This window comes from Triticum aestivum, chromosome 1B (assembly GCF_018294505.1).
Source record: "Triticum aestivum cultivar Chinese Spring chromosome 1B, IWGSC CS RefSeq v2.1, whole genome shotgun sequence".
NCBI classification, from domain to species: Eukaryota; Viridiplantae; Streptophyta; class Magnoliopsida; order Poales; family Poaceae; genus Triticum; species Triticum aestivum.
The window spans coordinates 518,636,546-518,649,868 of NC_057795.1; the positions used below are offsets into that span (position 1 = coordinate 518,636,546).

Sequence of the window (13,323 nt, forward strand, 5' to 3'; positions counted from 1 at the left end):
GACCATTCCAAAAAATTGGCTAGCCCATACAATTTGGCAGCCGTTTGGACTACTACCAAAATATTGGCACGCCTAGCTCGCCTGCGGCACGCCCAAGCTTCGCCAAAAGATTGGCACGGCGACTCTGTCCCCTAATCCTCCGTGGGCCCAATATAATATTCCTTTTCTATTCGCATGCAGTGCATGCAGACGCTCGTTTTGATTATTTTTAGGGACTGTCTATTCTACATCCGGATAAAATCTAATTCGCTTTCATCCATATTTTTCCAGCCAACTGAAGGATGAAAAGTGTCCCTATCCCGTGCCTCATGTCCCCTGTTCTTTCTGTCCCTCACTTCTAAAACAGGACCACACTGCAAACTTTAAACGGGTCGACACCCCAAGCTTTTCAAACCCGCACACAACAGGGGTTGCTAAGCTAACTACAAGAGGAAAAGGACCAATCTGATGACATCTAACCACACAGCTGAATAATTACAGTTGTTGCTGTGAATGAACTACATACAAAGGGCTAAAAATACACTAACAATACCACTGATAATGACAGAGTAGAAACCGCTAAAAAAGCACAGTAATTCCACTAAAAACACTGAAATTCCACTAGTAATGAAACTTGCAAAAAAAGTGTATAATCCACTAAAATTACACTGTAAATCCACCAATGATTTACAGTGTAAATTCCACTTGAAATACACAAAAGGAATTACACTGTAAATACTACTTAAATAACAGTAAAAATTCCAATGAGAAAGTACTAAAATTACACTAACAAAATACACTAATGAATTACAAAGGAAAGTCCACTTAAAAATGCACTGTAATCCAATGAGAATTACAGTGTAAAATAACCTAAAAGTACACCAAAATTGAACTAAGATTTATAGTGTAAATCATATCGAAGTTGCAACATCGACAAAGAACTACACTATAAACCAGCCGGAATTACACTGTAAACTCAGATATGAATTACAGTGTAAATCCAGATAGAAATTACAGTGCAAATCCACTTATAAAAAACACTGTAAACTACTAATAAATACACTGTAATTTCAACAGTTTTACAGTGTAAAATCCACTCAAAAAAGTTAACTGCATTGACAAAATGCACTGGAGCAACCACATATACGTGGACGAACATGGAGAAGCACCACCAGAGAGGGTGATTCCTCCAAGATCTGCTACACAAACTTCAACAACATGGCTAGAGAAGCAGGAAAAACATAGGTAAACACCCCTTCTGGCCCCCTCCTATGCGTTCATCACTTCCTATCGTCTCCCTCCTACCTGAAGAAATCTGGAAGAAAGAACAGATGGAAAAAGAACATAAGCACACTAAGAAAGAACCAGCACAAATCCTAGGAACAACTAGAACATGGTCGCATGTACTACTAGTCTATGATCACAAGAACACTATATACTGAAAACTAGATGCCCAGATCATTGGTTTCTAGATTTGCAGAATAGGAACACACTACAGGGGACAAAAACACACTCAAAGATCACTAGGCTAGCAATTCCATTTAGGGGACAAATACAAGGGACAAAAACACACTACTAGGCTAGCAATTCCATTTAGGTAAAACTAGTTGAAAATACACAAGGTTGAGGATTACTACAGTTGAGCGAATATGTGACTATTTCCACAAACTTTGGAAACTAAAAAACTAAAACACTATTAAGAAACTTTGATCTACTAGTTTAGACACTTCCTGTTGAATGACCGAATATAAGTAACTTTGGAAGTGTAAACTGCTATGAACTGATACCTGTTTACACTGAATATTGATTAGAATTAACATAAACACTGAAAATAGAAGTTATCAGAAAAAATGAGTAACACAATCAGGCTAAAAACACTAAAGATTACAGTGTAAAACCCACAAAGAATTATAGTGTAACTCTACTAAGAATTACACTGTAATCCAATAAAGATTACAGTGTAAATACACCAAAATTGTCAATCTCTTTGCTACAAGAATAGCTTAACCAAAAGGAAGACAAAGTACAAACCATGTTACAGCAGTACGGATTGAACCAAGTTCACCTAAAAAAGGGTCCGTGAAAATTACATCAAAGCCAAGCTCCCCTAGCCTCCTTTACAACCCACACAGGCAAAACAGCGAGAAAGGAGAAAAAGAACCCAACATTACAAGGCAAAAATTTCCCATCTCTAATCTAAAACTAACCACACACAATTAAAAAGGAAATGACAAAAACCACTAAAATTACACTATAAAATCAACTAAAATTACATTAAGATTTACACTATAAATACCGCTGTAAATCCAGTTTGAATCCACTGTAAAATCTACTACACTAAGAAAAACACTGAAAATCCGGTAGGAATTACAGTGTAGATCCAATAGGAATTACACTGTAATTCTACCTAGATTTACACTGAAATTGACCTAGAATTACAGTGTAAAATATAATAGGAATTACAGTGTAAATGTACCTAGAATTACACTGTAAAATCGACCTACAATTATAGTGTAAAGATAGTAGGAATTACAGTGTAAATGTACCTAGAATTACACTGTAAAATCGACCTACAATTATAGTATAAATATAGTAGGAATTACACTGTAATTTTACCTAGAATTACACCGTGGAATCGACCTAGAATTACACTGTAAAATCGACCTATAATTACAGTGTAAATATAGTAGGAATTACAGTGTAAATGTACCTACAATTACACTGTAATTCTACCTAAATTTACACTGTAAAAATCAAGACTCACAACGAATGCGTAGTGACAACCGCCAAATGTCATTGATCTCATAGAAGCAACCTTCATAGAATCCTTAAACTTCTTAATATTGCCAAGGAGACTCTCATATACCAATCTAGATAAATCATAGTTCATCACAGAACTACAATCTCTGAAAATGTGGAGATATTTGGGACTAGGAGAAAGGCTTGAATTTGGACACAAGAAAGTGGACAAGGCAATACACATGAAGCAGATGAAAGTGTCTTCATCAGGCAATTCTTCAGATTTGAGTGTATTGCAGAAGAAAGAAACCGGTGGGATGCTGGTCACATTGAAATGGGACAAGATAAACTCACGCCCAGCCTCAGCATCGGACATAATGGGCTCACCATCAACAGGAAGATCTAAGATGTCATGTTTGACATATTTGGGAATCGGAATAAACTTCTTCCTAATCTGAATCTCTGAAGCAAGATCAAATTTGGACACTACCATTTGACAAACCTAAGAGGCACCTCTGTCCTCACAAATTTGAGAAGGCAATCTATCTTGTAGCTCTGAAGAACACGGACTTGCCTAAGAGACAAGCCACCAATAACGGTGGAGAACAACTTGCCAGAGTATCTAGTGAATGTAGTGGCTACAGGAAAATCAGAAGACCTCTTGCGCTTCTACAACACAACAAGAAACACAAACAAAAGAAAAAATCAAGATAATTTACATTAAAAAGAAACAAAAGAAAGACATCTAGCAACAACAACTAGAACTATATGGAACTAGGTTCTTGTGCATCAATAGCCATTCCACAAAAGAATAGATATGATGAAGATTACAAAATGACTTATCTAAAACTTATATCCATATCTATCATAGAGAAGTTGCATGCAAAAAAAGGAAATATAAACAACAAAAAATAAAATACCACATTGCGAGCTCCAGCATTTGTAATCTTCCGTTAAGCAATTCACTTTCTGCAAAAACATAAAAAGAGGAATTATCCATTAACTACAAACATGCATTAACTGATACAAAAATGAAACTTGTACAAAAAAGCATTAACAGAAGAAACTGGTACAAAAGCGTTAACTACAACACCACACTTACATGAGACACGTAGAACTCATACAAAGCTTTCTCCAAATCAGGATCATCCATTTGACCTTCCTGTAGTTAACAGATGAAACAAATGAATGAACTAAAAACCCGGAACAAATAAGCTACCAAGCAAGAAATAAAAGAAATATAACCTCCGAAGCTTGAAAAGGATCATCCTCGGCAAAATCATTGGGGACAAAAGGATCCCCATCTGAATCATCACAATCTTCAACACAAGCAGCAGAAGTGCCCTTACCAAAAGCCTTCATGAGTTTTCCCATACTTTAATCTATAACCTAAATATGTACAAACGCAAAGAAAAGGACAAAAAGTCTGAGATGAAACGGCAGAAGGGATAAAACATAACAAAAATATAAATAAGAAATTCATTGATAGCATTTACAGTCTACATCTCTTTTATTTCACTACATAACCCACTGAGAATTACAGTGTAGAAATCCCCTGCGAATTACAGTGGAAACCAACTGAGAATTACATTGTAAGTACACTGTAATCACCGACTAAGAAAAATACACTGGAATTCCGATGAAGATTGCAGTGTAAATCTGAATATAATTACAGTCTAAATCCTCTAAGAAAATACACTGGAATCAGATGCATCACAAGAACTTACAAACTAGCGATGCATCACAAGAACAGTCACAATTCCTCTGCTACCAATAACAGTGTAATTACACTGAATTTACACTGTAAAATCAGCTATCAATTACACTGTAAATCCACAACGCAATTCCACTATAAAAATTCAAGTGAATTACACAGTAATTCCACTAGAGGATATAGTGCAAATCCATGGCAATTACACTATAAATCAGCTATCAAATTACACTGTACATCACTGACAAATACACTGTAATTCCACTAACAAATACAGTGCAACCCCACTAACAAAAATACACTGCAATTAGGACATATACATTGTTATTCCACTAGCAAATACAGTGCAGATCCACTGACAAAATACACTGGAATTACACTATAAAATAACCAGGGATTACACTACAAATATTCTACCTATCCACTAGAAAATTACAATGAAAATCCAGTATAAAATACACTGAAAATCACTCTAAAAAACAATGGGAATTACACTATAAATTCAAAAAAGGAATTACAGAGTAAACCACATACCCACTAAACGATACCAGTGAAGAGAAATGGTCTATGGATTAAAGGCCCGGGAACAGAATACATCCGTTCGAATTGACTGAATACATCAGACTACTACAACTAAGCAAGCCAGCCTCACATGAACAACTCGAATGCCAACAACCAATCAATTACAGATCAACAGATCAAACTGACACACATCCCAGCTACCGCGCTTAGCAGATCAATCAAACGCATCCCAGAAACGGCACAACCTAAACAAATCTACACGGAAAAAAGCTGCGGGGGATGGATACAATCATCATATCTGACAGACAAAACCAACTCCCAACCTAACAGATCACTGGAACAACAAAAAGGGAGGGGAGGGGGGCGAATCCGACGAACAAAATCGCCAGCGGCGGAAATGGGGACGGGTCGGTGCGGCGCCGAGAGATGCCGCAGATCCCGACGGCGGGAACAGAAGGGAGGCGGAGGAAGCGGGACAACACGACGGAGAGCGCGGACGAGCCACCACCAAAACACTAGATCGAGCGGCGAGGCGGAGCTCCAAATCGCCATGGCAATCTCTCTCTCGCTCGACTCTATTCGGGGTTGCGTGTTTTAAGTCACAAAGGGGCTGGGAGGAGGAGGGTGACATGGGTTGCGATGAAAAAAATAACGGGTCAACCACACGGGCCCGATAAAAGAAACGAGACAAAATAACGGGTCACACACGAATCTCAGCACACAGATCGCACGACACAAAAAACGGATGAAAGCGAATTGTTTTCATCCGGATGTAAATTAGCAGATCCGTTATTTTACCCGTAACTAATCGGGTTTCCTTGCAACGATTAACAACTGCCCATTGTTAACGGAAAAAAGGCTGATACATGCAGCTTGTTGTTAAGCGGAAAAAAGGCTAGTACATGCAGCTTGTTGTAGCAAAAAAAAGAAAGTAAATGCATGCAGGCATGCAGCTTGTTTTAGCAAAAAAAAAAGAAAGAAAAGTAAATGCATGAAGCATGGTTCTGCGGCTCGGCGTGATTAGCAACTTCCGGCCATAGCAGTCTCATGACATTATGTTGTTGTTTTTCTCTTGATTGCACCTTCGCTTTAATCTATATATCTTCAGAAAGTTTGTAATAGACGTGTCAATTATTCCCAAGAATAGTAGGATCACCAAGTCAATGGTTGCAAACCAAACGGAAGTCTGTTTTTGCCAAAATTTTGGACATTGCAATGGCTACAATCCAAACAGCCATGCCTTGCCAGTTTTTTGGTCATATGCCCTGGAATTGGTCTTGCCAATTTTTTGGTAGGGCAAGATTGGGCTCAATCCAAACAGCCCCTCAATCCTCACCGTTAGCAACATCGGACGCCTGGGATCCTTCCACCCCACCGATCCGCGCCCTCGCCTCCTCCACCAATCACACCCCCGCAAACCCCTCTATAAATTCAATTCCCATCTCATCCCACCGCAAGGCACCACCAGCGCTCTCCGATCATCCTCCTCCTCCTCCCCGCCGCAACCAGCCACCTCTCGATCCGTCCGTGATGGCGCCCAAGGCGGAGAAGAAGCCGGCGGAGAAGAAGCCGGCGGAGGAGAAGGCGGAGAAGGCCCCCAAGGGGGAGAAGAAGCCCAAGGCGGAGAAGCGGCTGCCGGCGGCCAAGGAGGGCGGCGGCGGCGGCTCGGACAAGAAGGCCAAGAAGAAGGCCAAGAAGAGCGTGGAGACGTACAAGATCTACATCTTCAAGGTGCTCAAGCAGGTGCACCCCGACATCGGCATCTCCTCCAAGGCCATGTCCATCATGAACTCCTTCATCAACGACATCTTCGAGAAGCTCGCGCAGGAGGCCGCCAAGCTCGCCAGGTACAACAAGAAGCCCACCATCACCTCCCGCGAGATCCAGACCTCCGTGCGCCTCGTCCTCCCCGGCGAACTCGCCAAGCACGCCGTCTCCGAGGGCACCAAGGCCGTCACCAAGTTCACCTCCTCCTAGGCGCTTCGTCCCCCGCCTTCTCTCGGCTCGTCGTGTTTGATGATCGTCCTGGGCCCAGTGATCGAGGCTCGTAGTTTGTAATTGTTTTCTTTTGTTACAATGAACAATGGATGAATGGAATCGCTACGGATTGGTTGCAATATTTCGTCTCAATTTTCGTTCGATCGTTGTATCAGAAAGAAATGAAGTTAAAGAAAATGATCTGTGGATCGTGTGGCCGGTGTATAATTAGCTAGTGGTGTTGTCTTCCGTAGGATTGAGGAATTCCTTCAGGAGGCCGCCGGGAAGGTCGGATCCGTAGAGGTGCCCCATCTTGGTCCTCTTGGTCTCGAGGTATTTCTGGTTCTCCTTGGTGATCGGCGAGATCACCGGGACCCGGCCCACCACGGCGAGCCCGTACCCCTTGAGCCCAACGAACTTTGCCGGGTTGTTCGTCATCAGCCGCATCGTGCGCACGCCAATGTCCCTAAGAATCTGAAACGACAGCAAGATCACCACCATCAATCATCAAGAACACACCAATCCTTCCCAAGAATGTTAAATCCGCCATGAAGAATTCAAGTACTACCTGGGCGCCTATGCCGTACTCGCGGGAGTCAATGGCAAGGCCGAGCTCGACGTTGGCCTCCACCGTGTCGCTTCCTTGGTCCTGCAGGTTGTAGGCAAGGAGCTTCTGGCCGAGCCCAATGCCCCGGCCTTCATGTCCGCGCAGGTACACGAGGACGCCACGGCCGGCCTTCTCGATCAGCTGCATCGCCAGGTCCAGCTGCTCGCCGCAGTCGCAGCGGGCGGAGCCCAGGATGTCGCCGGTCAGGCACTCTGAATGCACCCTCACCAGCACGTCTTCCCCGTCGCCGATATCGCCCTGCACATTTGCACCAAACCAGCCGGAGATTGATAAACTGGAAACAACTGGAATCGCACAATCAAACGAGTGGCTCATAGGTTTCTGCCAGAGAAACAGAATAAGAATTCCATTACCTTTGCAACAGCGATGTGCTCAGTTCCGTCCAGCTTGGATTGGTAGCAGTAAGCGCGGAAGAGGCCCCATTTAGTAGGCAAACGAGATACAGCGATCAGTTCCACCAGTTTCTCCCTTTTCCTCCTGTACCTGAATTTACAACAACATGCTGAAATGAGATCTCTTCTCAAAAGGGATATCTGCGACACTGTAATTATCCTAACATAGCCACATCTCATTTCAATTATCTATATTATCTTGGAGAGGAAAACAGGCTATACTAGCTAATGTCTAAACTGTAAAACAGAACAAAACAGGCTGTAAGTTCACAAAGGCTTCACCTTAAGGTATACTAACCGGATGAGATCAGTGATCGAGACAATCGGGATATCATGCTCCAAAGCCATCTGTTTCAGCGCCGGTGTTGATGCCATCGAACCGTCCTTCGGGTCGATGATGGTCGATAGAACTGATACCGGGCGCAAACCGGCCGATGCGACAAGATCCACCGATGCCTCGGTGTGGCCGGCTCTTTTCAGCACGCCTCCGTTCCGGTACTTGAGGGGGAATATGTGGCCTGGCCTTCTGAGGTCACTGGGCTTGGAGTCAGGGGAGGCTAGAGCAAGGATGGTCTTTGCCCTGTCTGCAGCTGATACACCAGTGGTTATGCCCACTCTGGCGTCCTGTATAGATAGGAAAAACAATGCTTCAAGTTACTTTCTTAAGTAAGGATTACAAACCTCATCAATCAGTGATTGTATAGTCCCTGCAACAAAGGTTATTGATCATAAGATTTTTACCACTGTCGCTGTGGAAGCAGCAGCTGAAATGTCGCCAATTTCTGTGACCGGAGACATCATAGGAAGCATCAACCTTTCTAGGTCCTCTTCCTTCATGCCCACTGAGATGATGCCGGAACCATTTCTGATCATGAATGCAATTGATTCTGGGCTGGCTTGATCGGCTGCCATGATAAGATCCCCTTCATTGTCACCCTTCTCGTCATCTACGGCAATAACAAACTGGAGAAGAATGAATAGTTAACCTTGTAACTAAAGTCAACTATGTTTGAAAAAGGTGATAATTCATTTGAAGGCCCTGAATTTTGAAGCAAGCAAATAAACTGCTACATGAAAATGCAGTATAATGAATATCACGATACTGACACTGTTCATCATATAATTTTGATTACAGCAATCACCTTGCTCACTGGCGATGTGAAAAAAGGCAGTCATTCAGACAGCCTTGATAGTCCAAGCATAGCTTTAGAGCCTGCTTTACATGAAGGTGCTCAATTACTCGTAGTACAAGTTTACAGCTACGGTATCTTGGGAGAATAGGCAAGTGTGATTCATTCATCTTGTCATCTACAAGATGAAATGAAATAATGGAGGCTGGAAGGTAGTACAGTTCGGCATATCTTTAAGCACCGCAAAAAAAAGATGGCATGATCAAGCAGGGTCTATGTACAAGAGTTGCATGAATCAAACTATTTGTGTTCAGAAAATCAGGAATTTCTTTTTCCCTACCTTTCCCTCCCGCAGCGAATTTATTGCATCCTCGATCGAGGAGAAACCCTCCGTCGGTTTATCCGGGTCACCCTCAGCATCACTACTAAAGAAATCTCCTGTTTCTTGAGTGATTTCAGCACCAACAGTTGTGAAGGAAGCACTGGACCCGTTTAGTTCTTGCGAAATGGGCCCATTCTTGTTCTCGTTCAAAGGATCATTTCGACGCCCTGCATCACCAATTGCATAGCACCTTAATCTTAAGCATCCCTTTCTGATAACTGCAAATCCTATACTGTTGAGACTAACAGAGCATTGCTGAAGCCTGCAGGAATCCAAAGTCAGCACAGATGGCAATCACAGAGAAAATTCACGAAATTCTTCGTTCCCGGCAAGATCTTCAGCGACAGAGGAAAAAGAAAGTAAGAATTTTACCTTGCGTTAACAGTGGCATGGGACGACAAGTGTGAGCTCAGAAGAACGCAGTCCATCTGGCGATCCCCGTTAACCGATCTCTGGAAATCAGCTCCAAAATATGTTTATATACCTCTATCGCTTGTACCGCTGCGATGACTCTCAGCCTATCGCTTGGACTTATCTGGTCATGTGGATAACAGAAGAAAAACTCACGCAATGTGTAGCCAGACTGGCCACATGTTTCTGAGCTGCAAGATAGAAGCAGCCACACGGTTCAGGTGATGCCAAGATAGCACACCTTTTTTTCCTTCATTCTTTCGGTTTGGGTCTAGTTAAGGGTCAAATGCTAGTAGATGTTGCACCTGAAAATGACAGGCAAACTGTACCCCTTAGCTTGAAATTTTGGATGTTTTCTCCCGAATACATATAAACGTCTCAGGTCAATGCACTTATTTTTTCACATGAAGCATCGTCGCGGGTCACATTAACAGAATAGAGGTTCAGGTGTCCCAGTAAACAAAAGGACTCAGGTTAAAACTTCTTCAGTTGCAAAACTGACCGCCTCCCCTTTCTGAGGTACAATATGGTCACAGGCTCACAGCATTTGCCTACGGTTTACTGAATAAGAAGGTAAATGAGGCTACTGAGCTCAACGATTTGGTAGGCTGCCTGCGCCTCGAGGGTGGCTGAAGGGAGAAAGAACGTAAACTGATCAGAGAGGGAGCTCAGCTTCCTCGAGATCGTAAGACACCATTTGGAATTCAGGATCAGTTCCGAGTCTTAACCATACGAATTCAGCAAAACAGAGCAAAGTGCCAACATGGCCGCATTGCATCTTCATATCATGGGATTATGGAAGTTTCAGGATACCCAAGGGCGACAAAAAAACTTCGTCGGGCATTGCCAACATGGCCACATCGAAGCTATGATATGAACATGACAAAGTCCACCCTGTCAATGATCGGTACGCATGAACTCTTAACACATCAGCAACAATTTCTAGTCACAACGATCCTTGACAAATAATATAGATATTATGTGGAAACACAAGTTTTTAGTCTCTTACAGAATGGATCTCCTAATTAGCATGTCTAAAGATAAAAAAAACCTCACAAACATAAAATAAAGATAAACGATGCTTTTGGTTCTCATAGCCCTTCTGTTTTAGAGTTCTGGCTAACTTTAGGCCCTGCCCACTGTTGGCTGGCACAGGACTTGGTCCATGCATCAAGAGGGGCACGCTGGGGAGGCGGTGGAGTCGCAGGTTTGGCCTCTCGAAGTTCATTCTCCCGGTCGACAAACCTGTGTATGACATTGGCAACAGATGTTGAATTCAATCTCACCACGGCATATAGTTTATTTCTCTGCTGCATTGTGGCAATGTTCTTTATTAAAGTCGGTTCATTTACCAGAGTGAGAGAGATGGGAAAACAATTTTTTTTTCATGTCATAACATCACCATTTCTTTGAAAAATATTTTTTATAGGCAATTTCAGACCTCAATCTAATTTTATTATACAATACGAATACAAAAGAGAACTAACTGGAACCATGTAGTGGAAGCACACTACTTGAATGTGAAGACTAAAATATACTCAACACAAACAGTGCAAATATTTTTTTTGAAAATTAAACTATGATTTTGTGCAGTAAGGTATATGAGTACAAACATACTCGATGTAAGCCATTGGTGCAGCATCGCCAATTCGTATCCTGGTTCACAATAGTCTTGTATACCCACCAGCTCGATCCCTAGATATAAGTAGAAAATAACAAAGATACATAAGATGTAGCTTGAGAGGTTCTTTTGAGCATGCTAACCAGACCACAATAAAACCAACCCATACATAACATAGGTAAAACTTACTTGTAGCGGTACGCAAGCTCTGTGAATAACTTGTGAACAACATCATCACCCCGAACAAATGCCGAGGCACGTCTTGCTGCATCTAGTGTACCCTATACAATGATAGAACATTCATCAATATAGCAGCAATGGAAGTTTCATGAGAAAGAGCTACAGAAATCATGCACTATATCTGGGCATGAGCATTTAAGTCAAGGGAGTAGAGACACTCCTGGAATGTGGAATGATATAATTTTGAAGTACACATAAAAAATTTCTGTATCTGAAACCTATTTCGCGTTGACTTCCTCGTTAAGGGGTGACATTCAGATTTGTGCGAATTCATTTCGTATGATCACCGCTGTAACATCACTGACAAACAGGGTATCCTTGAATCACATACTGACTTCTTCATGAAAGCAGATTCCGTGAAGTTTCACTCGTACTTGCTTAAACAAAAGAATGCTAACACTTAATATCCACTCAGGTAGTCGAAACCTCAACAATCTAACAAGTTTCCATGAGAAGCCACAACAGGAAACAAGAAAACTCATATAAGACAACCGCATCACATTATTAGGCGAAGGGTTTCGATGCATAAGCCAATATGTCCAGATCATGACATTTCCATCCGAATTCGGCATAGCGAGTATGAGCACCAACCATGAATGGAGTCCTACACAGCTAGTAGCGCAAGATATGATGAACCTGCGAGGACAACCTGTCCATCTAATCAAGATGGCTGGTTTCATTACACCACTCAAGTAAACTAAACATAAATACGCGCCACTAAACAATCCAGTATACTGTCAAATTCAGTAGTGCAGGCCGCAGGTGGCGATTAGTGACTACTGAATAGTGAATACTGGTAAATGGCTCAAGGACGTACATATTTGCCGAGCTGCACCATCTGATCCGCCTTCCGCCGCACCTCCTTCGCCTGAAATGGACAGAAGCAACACATAAAAAAAGACCGAAATTCCCTGGCGCAGAAACCCTGCACTCCTCCCACCGCAAGGTGTTCGACGAAATGCCGGAGTAACATGAGGCAGGAAGCTACCTTGGCGACGGTGGTCTCGATCCGCTCGTGCTTCACCAGCTGCGACACCATCGTCCTGCGGCGAGAGGTCGGGATGGGGCGGGGAGAGAGGTGGCCATGGCCCGTGGGGTCAGGGAGAGAGCGAGAGTGAAACGTAAACAAAAGGCAGATGAGTGAGCGACAGGGACGGAGAGATGGATACCTGAGCATGGAGACGCGGTGGGCGGCGTGACGGCCGAGCTTGCGGAAGTTCCCCATGGCGGCGGCGGCGGCGGCGGCGGCAGGAGCGGAGACTGGCCGGCGGTCAGCGATCAGACGGGTCTGCCAGGCTCCGTTTGTCTGGTTCTGACTGTGTGCTTCAGTTATGGGCCTCCAGGGCCCAAAATTAGGACGTTGTTTAGGCCACAATTTCTAACAAGGCCTGTGCTATTGTACAGCCGCTTTTCTAAAAAAAAGGTTTTCTCTAAAAAAACAAAAAATAAGTGTAAGACTATTTGCTCTCACTCCACATCCACTACCATCACATTGATTTGCAACTCTGGAAATTGAATCACTTCAAAAATAATTGGCAGTTGAATTGAACAAGCAGCTTAGGATTATCACACTGATTTGCAACTCTGTACT

General features: G+C 42.8%; 2 protein-coding genes and 1 pseudogene across 3 annotated transcripts; 1 reads left to right on the forward strand and 2 right to left on the reverse strand.

Moving 5' to 3' along the window:
* Positions 1-6,481: 6,481 nt before the first annotated feature.
* On the forward strand, positions 6,482-7,081 carry LOC123136072 (histone H2B.11-like). Its single transcript, XM_044555359.1, has one exon. The coding sequence runs from the start codon at positions 6,482-6,484 to the stop codon at positions 6,926-6,928; it is 447 nt and encodes a 148-aa protein (XP_044411294.1). The 3' UTR covers positions 6,929-7,081.
* LOC123136061 (probable monofunctional riboflavin biosynthesis protein RIBA 3, chloroplastic) lies at positions 7,040-10,108 on the reverse strand. 2 transcript variants are annotated; one of them, XM_044555350.1, is made up of 7 exons: positions 9,833-10,108; positions 9,419-9,722; positions 8,690-8,911; positions 8,247-8,572; positions 7,910-8,039; positions 7,497-7,793; positions 7,040-7,402 (listed from the first exon to the last, which is right to left on the reverse strand). In XM_044555350.1, exons 1-7 carry the CDS (start codon positions 9,886-9,888, stop codon positions 7,157-7,159), a joined length of 1,581 nt encoding a protein of 526 aa, XP_044411285.1. In that variant the 5' UTR covers positions 9,889-10,108; the 3' UTR covers positions 7,040-7,156. The 2 variants fall into 2 exon arrangements, with proteins under 2 accessions (XP_044411285.1, XP_044411286.1); XM_044555351.1 differs by lacking the exons at positions 9,419-9,722; positions 9,833-10,108 and adding an exon at positions 9,091-9,407 and having other exon boundaries at positions 8,690-8,895.
* Positions 10,109-10,829: 721 nt separating this feature from the next.
* LOC123136103 (50S ribosomal protein L17-like) lies at positions 10,830-13,092 on the reverse strand (annotated as a pseudogene).
* Positions 13,093-13,323: the final 231 nt, after the last annotated feature.